The sequence below is a fragment of the Diaphorina citri genome, unplaced genomic scaffold, assembly GCF_000475195.1.
Source record: "Diaphorina citri unplaced genomic scaffold, Diaci psyllid genome assembly version 1.1 scaffold1142, whole genome shotgun sequence".
Lineage (NCBI taxonomy): Eukaryota > Metazoa > Arthropoda > Insecta > Hemiptera > Psyllidae > Diaphorina > Diaphorina citri.
The window spans coordinates 1-14,856 of NW_007378571.1; the positions used below are offsets into that span (position 1 = coordinate 1).

The window sequence follows — 14,856 nt, forward strand, 5'->3', positions numbered from 1 at the left end:
ACTCTATCCTTGTTTACGAGCACTAGCATATCTTGCTGTCTCGTTGATTTTTCTGTCACCTCCTAGGTTCGAACCCGGATCTACGGATTGGTATGCTACTTCAAGGTCATCCTCAGATACTCTGGTGTTGCAGCATCGTAGAAGTTCCGGTTGAAATATTTGTCATAGTTGTCCACTAGGTAACTGTAAGGGAAACAGAAAGAGATTGGAAAAAATGGTTCTTCTACGGAGGAACTCTCATTCAGCTGAACATTGTCATATCGCGGATTTTCAAGATCAAGAGACACTTCTACCTATGCTCGCAAGTACACAAGGTCTATCTGGAACATGAACGTATTATACCAGCATGCTGGTTTTGGCCTGGTTAGTACTAGTGGTTCTGTGAACTGTAGACCTCACTCAGATTCTTTTGCCTAATCTGAGACTTTAACAATAACGTCCTCTCATATGTTGTTTAACTTGGTACCTATTTGAATTTTGGACAAATTTAGGATTTAGAAGATCAATAAAAAATATTGATGTATCTCTAACGAGTGGGAGGTGTAAGATAACATGAACTGATAGGTGTAAGAGTGTTGTTTACCGGTATATTATCCTCTGACTTTTATCTTCTATTGTATAATCTGCTAGAGCTGAGATATCATTCCAATGAACGACTCACACATGAGGCGAAATCTGGTTCGTCGCCAACAATATTTTGACTCTCCATCTTTCATTGTCATCAAGGTTCCGGTCTGGCGGACGAATCTGTCTGCTGAGGTGTAGATTGGAATGATTTACATGTGTTGACCGACTATGATATGGACTCTGCTTAACGATTCAATTTTTATGAGGGAATAATGTAAACATTGTTCACATGCATAATTTTCCTCAGTTGAATCGCGGTTTACAACGAATGTACGTGAAAGCAGATTACCATATAAATGCTTGAGAGCTGTAAGAAGAACTTCCAGGTTTAGTATGTAAGTTACCGCGCGAAGTCATAGCATTACGAATTTATTTACGACACGACAACCAGATCAATTTGTTTTTGTTATTAATATTTAGCATACTGAGGAAACTAAAGGTAGGTAACATATGCTGTCCGATTATCTAAAACTGAGGATATCTTGTATGAGGATATCTAGTGTTATGTGCTTGTAATTTGATATTGCAGGGATCGCCATTCTGATGATCTCCTTGATAGATTTTTCACTCGGCGTCACTCAATATCGTTCCGTCAGTAAATCCGGCATTGAGTTGTTCTATCAGTTAGGATACTCCACAGTGAATCTTCAGTTCTGTACCATGTGTAACATATTGGACTTTGCATTCATTCATCTTCATAAAACACTCAAACAGATCCTAGTCAGTACGAAACTTGGTATTCAAAACAATAAGGAGAGTAAGGACACTTTGCTGATTATTTGAGGAGCTTTTTAGGAATTGTGGTGGAGATGTTTGGAAAGGAGGTTCTTAGGGTTTAGGAAGGCAGGAAGGGAGGTACAGTAGAACCTCGATTATTTCAACCCCAAAATAAGTTCTATTTTTTTAAAGTGTTCAAACTAACGAGACTGATGACAAAGAAAATGTCGATAAGACATGATTTTTGTTTGTTTCTTATTTTGTTTTATTTTTATTTTTTTTTTTTTAATTATTTTTTTTTTTATTTCAATGGGGCATTTATTAACCATTTTGTTCTTTTGTATCTTAATTTTGCCCCTTTATCATTGTTTTATACGGAATTTCAATTATTTCAACTTTCGACTGTTTCAACTACCCTCCGTCCAGTTCTAGTTGTTGATCATGCATTGCACTAGTTGTCGATCATTTGTGATTTTATATAGTTTATTGGGCTGTTGCAAGGAAAAGTTATAGTTTAGAATTAAATTTAATCAGAATTCTTATTTTCATTTTCACCAACATTAACTTTGGGAAAATTGAATAAATTGATATACCGACCTATTATGCTGCTGGATCTACATGGTTGACAATAAAACTTCAAAGAATCTGAAAAGGGTAGGTAATCCCCATCCGTGAAGCTTTGCCATTACGACTACCCCTGATTTTTGATTTTCTTTCAGAGTCCTAACCAAAACTTGTCATTTTTTAAATCTTCAACTCTTGGCTTTTGTTGTGTAAACTAGAGGTTCACCCTGTATTTTCAATAAATATACGACTATTGGTACAATAACAAATTAACTCTTGGCTTTTGTTGTGTAAACTAGAGGTTCACCCTGTATTTTCAATAAATATACGACTATTGGTACAATAAAAAATAAGAGTGGGTGTTTAGTTTAGCACAAAACATCTTGTTATTACTTAATAACATCACCTGACATAATAAACTGCACTTTGCTAACATAACATAATGTACATAGCATGTAGTTAAGCCTTAGTGATAAGAGATAAGGTTCTTATTGTTATAATTATAATAATAAGCAATAACAATTATTATGATTTTAATTACTTTAGGTTTAAGTACATACAGGGCATAAAAACAAGAATAAAAGAAAACAAATTTGTAATGTTCAGAAAGAAAATAATAAGTGATAAGAGATAAGGTTCTTATTGTTATAATTATAATAATAAGCAATAACAATTATTATGGTTTTAATTACACTTTAGGTTTAAGTACATACAGGGCATAAAAAAAAAGAATAAAGTAAAACAAATTTGTAATATTCAGAAAGAAAATAATATGCGTATACCAGTAAGATAGGTAATACAAAGTAGTATTTGTACAATGAACAACATTCATCATCAGTAGAACGTTGCTAAATTGAACAGAAAATAACAAAGATGACGTTTGTAATACATATGTACCTATGTAATTATTTTAAGTAAGAGGGTACGATGTTTTTTACAAACCCCCCTGTATTTTGCAGCACATTATCGACATAATGAAATTATTGTATTTGTACCTACAAGTGCATTTTTTGCACATTCTATAGTGGACACCCTGTATAATCGTATCTATTAATAATTAACATTATCTTTCTGCACATACACAACAAGTCTCTGAGATCAGTAATTTCATAGGTAGGTAAGTATTTAGCTTAGTACGGGTTGAGGTCTGTTTCTAAAAGCAACTTCACACTTGGCAAATTATTTTTGAAGTGTGAAAAATTTTGACATCAAAATGACGTCACCGCGACTATTAAAAAATGGTGACGCTATACCCTCTGTATTGTAACGTCAAAACTTTTGCAAACTGCAAAATAAAGAATCACCGTTCTCCGTAGCCGTAGATACATGGGTATTTTTATACTATCTTTGTTGGGGAGTCCGGAGTCGTTACTCGGTACTTCCTTATGTAATGTCTCAACCATGTATACCTACTCAACTCACTAACTTTTATGTTAAGGAAGAGATAACCACGTGACTTTTGTCTCGTTTCATGATGTAGGTATCTCTGTTCTAATATGTTCTCCTAATACTTTCTCCGTGATGTTAGGGGCACTAACCTGGCAAATAGGTTTTAGGAAAGATGGCTGTGTGTAGGATTTTCACATGTCTATCCAAAGTTTCAATAAGCAATAACAATTATTATGGTTTTAATTACTTTAGGTTTAAGTACATACAGGGCATAAAAACAAGAATAAAAGAAAACAAATTTGTAATGTTCAGAAAGAAAATAATATGCGTATACCAGTAAGGTCATCATCAGTAGAACGTTGCTAAGTTGAACAGAAAATAACAAAGATGACGTTTGTAATACATATGTACCTATGCAATTATTTTAAGTAAGAGGGTACGATGTTTTTCACAAACCCCCCTGTACTTTGCAGCACATTATCGACATAATGAAATTATTGTATTAGTACAAGTGCATTTTTTGCACATTCTATAGTGGACACCCTGTATAATCGTATCTATTAATAAAATTAACATTATCTTTCTGCACATACACAACAAGTCTCTGAGATCAGGAGTTTCATAGGTAGGTAAGTATTTAACTTAGTACCTACGGGTTGAGGTCTGTTTCTAAAAGCAACTTCACACTTGGTAAATTATTTTCGAAGTGTGAAAAATTGACATCAAAACGACGTCACCGCGACTATTAAAAAATGGTGAAGCTATGGTTTTTCCTCTGTATGGTAACGTCAAAACTTTTGCAAACTGCAAAATAAAGAATCACCGTTCTCCGTAGCCGGTAGATACATGGGTATTTTTATACTATCTTTGTTGGGGAGTCGCTACTCGGTACCTGGGTTCCTATGTAATGTCTAATGTCTCAACCAATAACATTATCTTTCTGCACATACACAACAAGTCTCTGAGATCAGTAATTTCATAGGTAGGTAAGTATTTAACTTAGTACGGGTTGAGGTCTGTTTCTAAAAGCAACTTCACACTTGGTAAATTATTTTCGAAGTGTGAAAAATTTTGACATCAAAACGACGTCACCGCGACTGTTAAAAAATGGTGACGGTTTTTCCTCTGGATTGTAACGTCAAAACTTTTGCAAACTGCAAAATAAAGAATCACCGTTCTCCGTAGCACCGTAGCCGTAGATACATGGGTATTTTTATACTATCTTTGTTGGGGAGTCGCTACTCGGTACCTGGGTTCCTATGTAATGTCTAATGTCTCAACCATGTATACCTACTCAACTCACTAACTTTTATGTTAAGGAAGAGATAACCACGTGACTTTTGTCTCGTTTCATGATTCATAGGTAGGTAAGTATTTAACTTAGTACCTACGGGTTAAGGTCTGTTTCTAAAAGCAACTTCACACTTGGCAAATTATTTTCGAAGTGTGAAAAATTTTGACATCAAAATGACGTCACCGCGACTATTAAAAAATGGTGACGCTATGGTTTTTCCTCTGTATTGTAACGTCAAAACTTTTGCAAACTGCAAAATAAAGAATCACCGTTCTCCGTAGCCGGTAGATACATGGATATTTTTATACTATCTTTGTTGGGGAGTCGCTACTCGGTACCTGGGTTCCTATGTAATGTCTCAACCATGTATACCTACTCAACTCACTAACTTTTATGTTAAGGAAGAGATAACCACGTGACATTTGTCTCGTTTCGTGATGTAGATATCTCTGTTCTAATATAATGTTCATTTAAATATGTTCTCCTAATACTTTCTCCGTGATGTTAGGGGCACTAACCTGACAAATAGGTTTTAGGAAAGATGGCTGTGTGTAGGATTTTCACATGTCTATCCAAAGTTTGAACTTTGACCCAAGCTTTATCTCATTCAAAGGTTATCATAATCTCACTAGACCTGCTAAGGGGAGGGGTCACACAGTTATCACTGCGTTTTAACCTATTCTAGTTTAACCTATAATGTTCATTTAAATATGTTCTCCTAATACTTTCTCCGTGATGTTAGGGGCACTAACCTGGCAAACCAGGAAAGATGGCTGTGTGTAGGATTTTCACATGTCTATCCAAAGTTTGAACTTTGACCCAAGCTATTGTATTATCTCAATCAAAGGTTATCATAATCTCACTAGACCTGCTAAGGGGAGGGGTCACACAGTTATCACTGCGTTTTAACCTATTCTAGTTTAACCTATTGTTATTTTCATTTAGTCCTAATTAGTGATTAGAGGTATCAATAATAAAACATTGAATTTCCTTGATTTGAATTTGCGGAATATACGTTTCTTGTTTTCTGTATTTTTGCGTTGATTGGTTGTGTTTGTCTGTTTGTTTACACTTTGTGCGTAAAGGTGAGTAGAGTCAGAATATTTATATATGTAGAATTAGTGCATGGTTGGTTTTGAAGTTTAGATCTCAAAATGTAGGTCTTGCCAAGTAAGCTTGGAAGGTAGCGAGTCATCCTTGTGAGCGCTATTTCGCGGGTTCGATTTCATATTTAATTGCATGTTTAGATGGTCATTCTCCTCCATATTTTATTACGTATTTAAATGGTTTTTCTCCTCCCTAAATTACGCATTTACATGGTTCTTCTCCATACTAAAAATCGTAATTTAAAATAAAAAGCCATATATGTAGGTTTTATTCCATCTTTTTTCTTTCATTTAGATGGGTATTTTTTTTTTTTTTTTTATGTTCGCATTCTCATTTAAACTGTTATTAATTTTCATCTGTGTTTAGATTATTTATTGATTATTTAGAAGAAGAAGAATCACGAGCCTAGTTAACTTGGAGCTTAGCGTGTCTGTCTTGTAAACTCTAGGTCGTGGATTCGATTCCAACCCGGGGCAGATTTTATCCTAAACAGATAAGGTTCGTTCTTATCTGTTTAGCTTTCTCCTTTCCTATCTTGCTGGCATTCCCCTATCCTATCTTCCTTTTCTCTTCGCTTTCGGGACGATAAGACCTTAGAGTGGCTTAGAGGTTACAGTTCCCTCTAACAGACCTCTTGAAAAGAGATGGGTCTGGGTTGAATCTTAAGGATAATTTTGGATATTTGGGCTACTTCTTATTCGGGCTAATTGACATTGCATACGAGGTGTACCGGAACTCATTGAGCTATGTGACCTAACTTTACTCGGGCTAAATATGTAGACTGGTTATTTGTTTTGTTTCTAGTCTGAATATCAAGTATGGCCAATGTAAAGCTGATAGACGGAGGGTTTTCTTCGCAGCTGAGTACATACGTGGGCGATATCATAGATGGACATCCGCTCTGGAGTTCCTACTTCCTGGCAACAGCCAAAGATGCTGTGGTTCAAACACACAGGGATTTCATTAAAGGTAAGTCAAATATGTCTCTTCCCCTCTGAGGAAGTACTTTGTGGTCCCAGGGAAATTAAAAAAAATGTCAATGAATGACAAGCGTGAAACACAATACCTGTTGATAACACAAATAGTCATCAATAACGTGGTAATGAAATACTTTCTACAGGACAGGTGTGAGGAGGCTATAGGAAAGGGCATAGTTTTTTTTTGAAGAGAAAAGAAAACATAAAAGGAAAGTGTCTTGAATGACGTAAAAACATCAAGTTTTCGACTGAATAACAGCAGGAGCGTTTCAAATTTGAATGCTATTAGCTATTTTTACATTTTCTATTGATCACTGAAGAAGAGCTCATTGGTCAAGAACAAAATTTCCTTTGCGTAATAGAGATGTTTACTAAATTCCATCAAAAGAAATGAATTTCAGAATAGAGGAAATTCCGAAAGAAAAATATGACAGTGTTTTTCCTAAGTCGTATAACATTATCGTTCGACATAAGTGTGGAGTTATGGACCCTACTTCTAATCTGTTTGTTGTTCCCAGCTGGTGCAGACATTGTGATGACAAACTCTTACCAGGCGAGTATAGGCGGATTCATGGAGTTTCTAGACTTGGACTACGATTCTAGCTATCAGCTCATTAAATCCTCCGTGGATTATGTCAAGGAGGCCATAGCACTGGAAGCTACACACGCCCGTATAAGGTCAGGTGAGATGACTACATCTACAATCAACAGGTCGCGGGTTCGATACTTTCGATATATTTAGAGATAGAAAGGGGCAGAGATCAACTGGATGATTGGGACAAGCCTTATCAGTCTGAGGTTTAGTATCGTGAGGAAGAGGAACAATGAAATTCTAAAAGAATAACGGCAACCTTCGAGGCTTTCATTCCGAACTTCCGGGTTCAATTCCTGGCAAGGAAAAGGTTTCTAGAGATAGAAAGGGGCGGAGATCAACTGGATGATTGGGACAAGCCTTATCAGTATCGTGAGGAAGAGCGGAACAATGAAATTCTAAAAGAATAACGGCAACCTTCGAGGCTTTCATTCCGAACTTCCGGGTTCAATTCCTGGCAAGGAAAAGGTTTTTGGGGCTCTATACTTGTAATTTGGGGCTATTTTGGGAGAGTAGGGACCAGTGACAATGTAAAAAGGTTTAATTTGAAATAAGACATTGTAAAGAAGCCACTTTAGTAAACAGTATGATACATTTTCTACGGAATCGATTACAGATGATCCGGCTCGGGACATTCTCATAGCAGGGTCGGTAGGTCCATATGGTGCTTCACTCAGGGATGGATCTGAATACAGGGGAGACTATGTAGAGCATGTTAGTGAGGCCACTATGGCAGAATGGCATCGGCTGATTACAGATGATCCGGCTCGGGACATTCTCATAGCAGGGTCGGTAGGTCCGTATGGTGCTTCACTCAGGGATGGATCTGAATACAGGGGAGACTATGTAGAGCATGTTAGTGAGGCCACTATGGCAGAATGGCATCGGCCTCGGATCCAGGCCTTGGTAGAGGCCGGAGCAGATATATTGGCCATTGAAACCATCCCTGCTTCCAAGGAGGCTCAGATGTTATGTCGGCTACTCAGAGAGTGGCCCCATCAGAAAGCTTGGCTCAGCTTCTCATGTAAGGTAAGATGAATTGCATTAGGGAAATCCAATGATTTTAATATGAATCAGGATAATATTGTTAAGTGATAACTGTTACCAAACCCCTACACACACGTTACGGTCACCACAGCCTGCCCTGTACAGACCTTTCCGGCGAACTTACGACTCGACTGTAACGTACGTACGAGGTAGAGGTTTGTCTCTGGTCTACTGGCATCTCCGGCGACCTCTGACGAATCAGAATTCTATCCGGAGGATTATCCACAATAACTTGTTTTATTCCAGGATGACAAGCACATATCTAACGGAGAGAGTTTCACGCAGGTCGCCAGAACTTGTTATAATATGAATCCAGATCAACTTATAGCAGTGGGCGTCAACTGTGTACGACCTCTCATGGTATCTTCTCTCATTGAACAACTCAAGACTGAAAATATTCCCCTAGTTGTGTATCCTAACAGCGGAGAACGTTATGACGCTGTCAATGCCAGGTAGATGAATTGCATTAGGGAAATCCAATGATTTTAATATGAATCAGGATAATATTGTTAAGTGATAACTGTTACCAAACCCCTACACAAGATATATTGGCCATTGAAACCATCCCTGCTTCCAAGGAGGCTCAGATGTTATGTCGGCTACTCAGAGAGTGGCCCAATCAGAAAGCTTGGCTCAGCTTCTCATGTAAGGTAAGATGAATTGCATTAGGGAAATCCAATGATTTTAATATGAATCAGGATAATATTGTTAAGTGATAACTGTTACCAAACCCCTACACACACGTTACGGTCACCACAGCCTGGCCTGTGCAGACCTTTCCGACTCGTCTGTAACGTATGTACGAGGTAGAGGTTTGTCTCTGGTCTACTGACATCTCCGGCGACCTCTGCCGAATCAGAATTCTATCTGGAGGATTATCCACAATAACTTGTTTTATTCCAGGATGACAAGCACATATCGGTACGAGGTAGAGGTTTGTCTCTGATCTACTGGCATCTCCGGCGACCTCTGCCGAATCAGAATTCTATCTGGAGGATTATCCACAATAACTTGTTTTATTCCAGGATGACAAGCACATATCGAGGTTATACTTACCGACCCACTCCTCCCACTTCTTACTCCAGCCTGCATAATGAATGAAATATTCCATCTTATCAGGTTCATCTTCACTCTCTCGTATCTTCAAACATTTTGCCTCGTAGATCAGACTTCCATGATAGCACAGGACTTTGCGACCTCTCATGGTATCTCCTCTCATTGAACAACTCAAGACTGAAAATATTCCCCTAGTTGTGTATCCTAACAGCGGAGAACGTTATGACGCTGTCAATGCCAGGTAAGAGCTGTTTCTAGTTACATACTGATCTTATATACTTAACCCGTGTGCAAAAAACTCAAACAGATTGGCTTTAAATCTTACTGATCTTATATACTTAACCCATGTGCAAAAAACTCAAACAGATTGACTTGAACTTTTTTACTTTCTAATTTTTATTAACATCATTTATTGTCATTATAATTATTCTAAATCAACAATTACGTACAACAAAACTAGAAAAAAAAGAAGCAAATTTTTTTTGTAACTCGAAAACTGTACGCACTTTCAACACAACATTAACCAATCTGAGAGTACATTTATACACGGTAGATCGGACTAACATCTCTAACATCTTTTTTTTTTTTTGGTGGTGGTTGCAAATGCTCAGGTTGCATTTTCTTAAAATCCAGATTTTATTTTTAACGGGACTTCAACTTTTTCATTTCCTTTTTTATAGTCAAACAAACGACTTTTTGAGGGACTACAACTCCCCTAATTTGTATGAATGCCGTGTAATTAATTAGGTATGCAATATGCAATGCCTCTTTTTTTGGTGGTTGCAAATGCTCACGTTGCATTTTCTTAAAATCCAGATTTTATTTTCAACGGGACTTCAACTTTTTCATTTCCATTTTTATAGTCAAACAATTTCAAACAAACGACTTTTTGAGGGACTACAACTCCCCTAATTTGTATGAATGCCGTGTAATTAATTAGGTATGCAATGCAACAGGTATTAGTGGAGATGTCTGATTTACCGCGAGTAATTTTCCTGACCGGAACAAACTTTATCCTAATCAGATAAGCTTTGTTTTGGAATATTGGAATGGCTGCCTTTCTTCTATCCTCTCTTCGCTTTCGGGACGATAAGACCTCTGTTTAGACAGTTCCCTCTAACAAACATTAAAAACACACAAACATGTATTTCCTGTTGTATTTCAGATGGATAGATCGCGACCTATGTGAACCAGTAGACAAATATGTACAAAACTATTTTTTTTTTTAGTATTTTTCACAGTTACTACTAATACTTCGCATACAGGGTGTAACATAACAGATTCTCTAGTGTTGGACAGCGTCGTGTATCCCCCAAACTCAAACTTTAGTTTGTGGTAGACGACTTTTCAGTTAAAATGACCGACCCTAAAAATGATAAAACTATTTTTTTAAAAGTATTTTTCACAGTTACTACTAATACTTCGCATACAGGGTGTAACATAACAGATTCTCTAGTGTTGGACAAAAGTTGTAGAGTAAGATTGTTTCTAGTTACTTACTGATCTTATATACTTAACCCGTGTGCAAAAAACTCAAACAGATTGGCTTGAACTTTTTTACTTTCTAATTTTTATTACCATCATTTATTGTCATCATAAATGAACAATAAAGCCAATATTTTAAATCAGCTATAGAAAAAAAATAAGCTGACCACATCCATTATCATTTTATTTAACTAAATTATTCTATATCTAAATCAACAATTACGTACAACAAAACTAGAAAAAAAAGAAGCACAATTTTTTTGTAACTCGAAAACTGTACGCACTTTCAACACAACATTAAACAATCTGAGAGTACATTTATACACGGTAGATCGGACTAACATCTCTAACCTCTTTTTTTTGGTGGTTGCAAATGCTCACGTTGCATTTTCTTAAAATCCAGATTTTATTTTTAACGGGACTTCAACTTTTTCATTTCATTTTTATAGGTAGTCAAACAAACGACTTTTTGAGGGACTACAACTCCCCTAGTTTGTATGAATGCCGTGTATTATTAGGTATGCAATATGCAATGCAACAGGTATTAGTGGAGATGTCTGATTTACCGCAAGTAATTTTCCTGACCGGAACAAACTTTATCCTAATCAGATAAGCTTTGTTTTGGAACGGCTGCCTTTCTTCTATCCTCTCTTCGCTTTCAGGACGATAAGACCTCTGTTTAGACAGTTCCCTCTATCAAACATTAAAAACACACAAACATGTATTTCCTGTTGTATTTCAGATGGATAGATCGCGACCTATGTGAACCAGTAGACAAATATGTAACAGACTGGCTGGATGAAGGTGTTGCACTGGTAGGCGGCTGCTGCAGAACCTATGCCGAAGATACTCTACATATGAAACATAGACTAGATGACTGGGTGAAACAGAATACAGCGAGGCAGTGAAACAGGACAGTTCAAGTGTTTCTACTCATCCAGCGACAGTAGCACGCTGAATGCACGAATCACTGAAGTTAAGCAACTCTGAAGGTGGTTGATATCGAGAGGGGTGACCTATCTCAGAGATGATTTCAGGAGAAATGCTCTCAAGCGAAAGGGTCTTATTACTTGTATACCAATGTACCAATGTTGATAAATTGAACTTTTGTGAAAACTGAATACCCACGTACATTGGTATACAACGTGAGATCTTTTATCAATTGACATTTCAACACGGGCTTTTCTTTGTATCTCAACCTTTGTTTAATTATGGAACAGTTGAAGGATCAAAAATTTATATTTATTTTAAATGAACAAAAGTAAATCATTAGAAAAATATTCTGAATACAGATAAGTAAGTAAATACTTTGGAAGAATCAATGTTAGGAACTCATTTGGAAAATACCCTAAACTCTACACATTAGTTTAGGAATATTTCCTTCTATTGATATTGAGAATAATTAAATTAGAAAGCAGAAGAAAAAAAATCCCCCATGAAAATTTTACTCATAAGAAAAGCAAGAGGAATCTGAGCAACAGTGCAGAGTCATTCATGGAGTGGGGCCCTGATCCAAACCACGACTTATTGTTTTACAAGGTTCAGAATGGAAACACAAGAAATGATCAATATAACATTCATATCATAAACAAGATGAGTCTCACTTACTTGTCACTAACCTTTCTGTCCCAGGAGATCAATATGAATTCACTCTATCCTTGTTTACGAGCACTAGCATATCTTGCTATGTCTCGTTGATTTTTCTGTCACCTCCTAGGTTCGAACCCGGATCTACGGCAGTTTAGGACTATTTCCTTCTATTGATATTGAGAATGATTAAATTAGAAAGCAGAAGAAAAAAAAAATCCCCCATGAAAATTTTACTCATAAGAAAAGCAAGAGGAATCTGAGCAACAGTGCAGAGTCATTCATGGAGTGGGGCCCTGATCCAAACCACGACTTATTGTTTTACAAGGTTCAGAATGGAAACACAAGAAATGATCAATATAACATTCATATCATAAACAAGATGAGTCTCACTTACTTGTCACTAACCTTTCTGTCCCAGGAGATCAATATGAATTCACTCTATCCTTGTTTACGAGCACTAGCATATCTTGCTGTCTCGTTGATTTTTCTGTCACCTCCTAGGTTCGAACCCGGATCTACGGATAGATCCAAACAACGACTTAGTGTTTTACAAGGTTCAGAATGGAAACACAAGAAATGAGTCTCACTTGTCACATACCTTTCTGTCCCAGAAGATCAATATGAATTCACTCTATCCATGTTTACGAGCACTAGCATATCTTGCTATGTCTCGTTGATTTTTCTGTCACCTCCTAGGTTCGAACCCGGATCTACGGTGGTATGCTACTTCAAGGTCATCCTCAGATACTCTGGTGTTGCAGCATCGTAGAAGTTCCGGTTGAAATATTTGTCATAGTTGTCCACTAGGTAACTGTAAGGGAAACAGAAAGAGATTGGAAAACTATAGGTACTGTCATTCTTATAAATGACTCGGAAAACTAGAGAGTAGTCATCATGTAAAAAGTATTATGTCTTCTATCTGGCTTTTTCTTACTAAGATAGGGTCACCTTACGTAACATGTGTAGTGTACCCTATCTAAGTGGGTCTTGAAAACTCAAGGTTTCACTTACCTAAGGAAGTCTTTGAGATGAGTATCAATCAGTTTGCATAGTATCATGTCTTCTACCGTACGTAACGTGTGTAGTGTACCCTATCTAAGTGGGTCTTGAAAACTCAAGGTTTCACTTACCTAAGGAAGTCTTTGAGATGAGTATCAATCAGTTTGTTATAGGTACTGTCATTCTTATAAATGACTCGGAAAACTAGAGAGTAGTCATCATGTAAAAAGTATTATGTCTTCTACCTGGCCTTTTCTTACTAAGATAGGGTTCACCTTACGTAACGTGTGTAGTGTACCCTACTTAAGTGGGTCTTGAAAACTCAAGGTTTCACTTACCTAAGGAAGTCTTTGAGATGAGTATCAATCAGTTTGAGTCCCTTAGGTGTCAGGGCTGAGTACATACGTGGGCGATATCATAGATGGACATCCGCTCTGGAGTTCCTACTTCCTGGCAACAGCCAAAGACGCTGTGGTTCAAACACACAGGGATTTCATTAAAGGTAAGTCAAATATGTCTCTTCCCCTCTGAGGAAGTACTTTGTGGTCCCAGGGAAATTAAAAAAAGATGTATCTCTAACGAGTGGGAGGTGTAAGATAACATGAACTGATAGGTGTAAGAGTATTGTTTACCGGTATATTATCCTCTGACTTTTATCTTCTATTGTATAATCTCCTAGAGCTGAGATATCATTCCAATGAACAACTCACACATGAGGCGAAATCTCTACCTATCCCTTCAGTTCTCGTCATCTACATGGGTTTCGAAAATTTCCGAACCAAATTAGGCCTCGATATTCCAATTATACTACCTATCCCTTCAGTTCTCGTCATCTACATGGGTTTCGAAAATTTCCGAACCAAATTAGGCCTCGATATTCCAATTATAAAACAGAAAGAGATTGGAAAATTATAAAACTAGAGAGTAGTCATTATGTAAAAAGTATCATGTCTTCTACCTTACGTAACGTGTGTAGTGTACCCTATCTAAGTGGGTCTTGAAAACTCAAGGTATCACTTACCTAAGGAAGTCTTTGAGATGAGTATCAATCAGTTTGAGTCCCTTAGGTGTCAGGGTCATCTGAGGGTTCAATACTTTCTCCAGGTTACACAATAGTCTCAATATTAGAATAGGACAATACAATGTATGTAGAGGAGTGCCAGGGTATTGCTCCTTGATAGTTTTGTACTGAAGTTTTTCAAACCGGTACAGGCTAGAATAGGACAATACAATGTATGTAGAGGAGTGCCAGGGTATTGCTCCTTGATAGTTTTGTACTGAAGTTTTTCAAACCGGTACAGGAGTCGAACCCCCAACATCTCGTCTAGGTATGCCTGCAGACCTTTGATGAATTCTGTCAGACCTGACCATCTGCAAGGAGGGAAATTTAATTGAGTTAGTCAGCTTGTGAC

At 37.1% G+C, this 14,856-nt stretch overlaps 2 protein-coding genes and 1 long non-coding RNA gene across 10 annotated transcripts; 2 read left to right on the forward strand and 1 right to left on the reverse strand.

The window, feature by feature from the left end:
• Positions 1-338: 338 nt before the first annotated feature.
• On the forward strand, positions 339-11,867 carry LOC103514429 (homocysteine S-methyltransferase-like). Of its 8 annotated transcripts, none has more exons than XM_026827407.1 (7): positions 4,391-4,407; positions 5,537-5,676; positions 6,503-6,667; positions 7,194-7,358; positions 8,025-8,296; positions 8,561-8,766; positions 11,598-11,867. In XM_026827407.1, exons 3-7 carry the CDS (start codon positions 6,517-6,519, stop codon positions 11,761-11,763), a joined length of 960 nt encoding a protein of 319 aa, XP_026683208.1. In that variant the 5' UTR covers positions 4,391-4,407; positions 5,537-5,676; positions 6,503-6,516; the 3' UTR covers positions 11,764-11,867. The 8 variants fall into 8 exon arrangements, with proteins under 8 accessions (XP_026683212.1, XP_026683210.1, XP_026683211.1 ...); XM_026827408.1 differs by lacking the exon at positions 4,391-4,407 and adding an exon at positions 7,884-7,952 and having other exon boundaries at positions 8,094-8,296; XM_026827411.1 differs by lacking the exons at positions 4,391-4,407; positions 5,537-5,676 and adding an exon at positions 339-363.
• Positions 11,868-12,659: 792 nt separating this feature from the next.
• Positions 12,660-13,230, forward strand: LOC113469577. Its single transcript, XM_026827414.1, has 2 exons — positions 12,660-12,968; positions 13,162-13,230. The coding sequence occupies exons 1-2, from the start codon at positions 12,726-12,728 to the stop codon at positions 13,225-13,227; spliced, it is 309 nt and encodes a 102-aa protein (XP_026683215.1). The 5' UTR covers positions 12,660-12,725; the 3' UTR covers positions 13,228-13,230.
• Positions 12,986-14,651, reverse strand: LOC113469578. The gene is made up of 2 exons (XR_003392945.1): positions 14,466-14,651; positions 12,986-13,256 (listed from the first exon to the last, which is right to left on the reverse strand). It is a non-coding gene; the product is annotated as an uncharacterized LOC113469578 (long non-coding RNA).
• Positions 14,652-14,856: the final 205 nt, after the last annotated feature.

What these genes read in the sequence shown, in the direction of transcription:
- LOC113469577 (XM_026827414.1), top strand. Translation starts at nt 12,726, where the DNA reads ATGGAGTGGGGCCCTGATCCAAACCACGACTTATTGTTTTACAAGGTT. An exon ending in TCGAACCCGGATCTACGGAT is followed by an intron (nt 12,969 to 13,161) that starts AGATCCAAACAA and finishes CCGGATCTACGG; the next exon opens with TGGTATGCTACTTCAAGGTC.
- LOC103514429 (XM_026827411.1), top strand. Translation starts at nt 6,517, where the DNA reads ATGGCCAATGTAAAGCTGATAGACGGAGGGTTTTCTTCGCAGCTGAGT. An exon ending in GGCTCAGCTTCTCATGTAAG is followed by an intron (nt 8,297 to 8,560) that starts GTAAGATGAATT and finishes GTTTTATTCCAG; the next exon opens with GATGACAAGCACATATCTAA. An exon ending in TATGACGCTGTCAATGCCAG is followed by an intron (nt 8,767 to 11,597) that starts GTAGATGAATTG and finishes GTTGTATTTCAG; the next exon opens with ATGGATAGATCGCGACCTAT.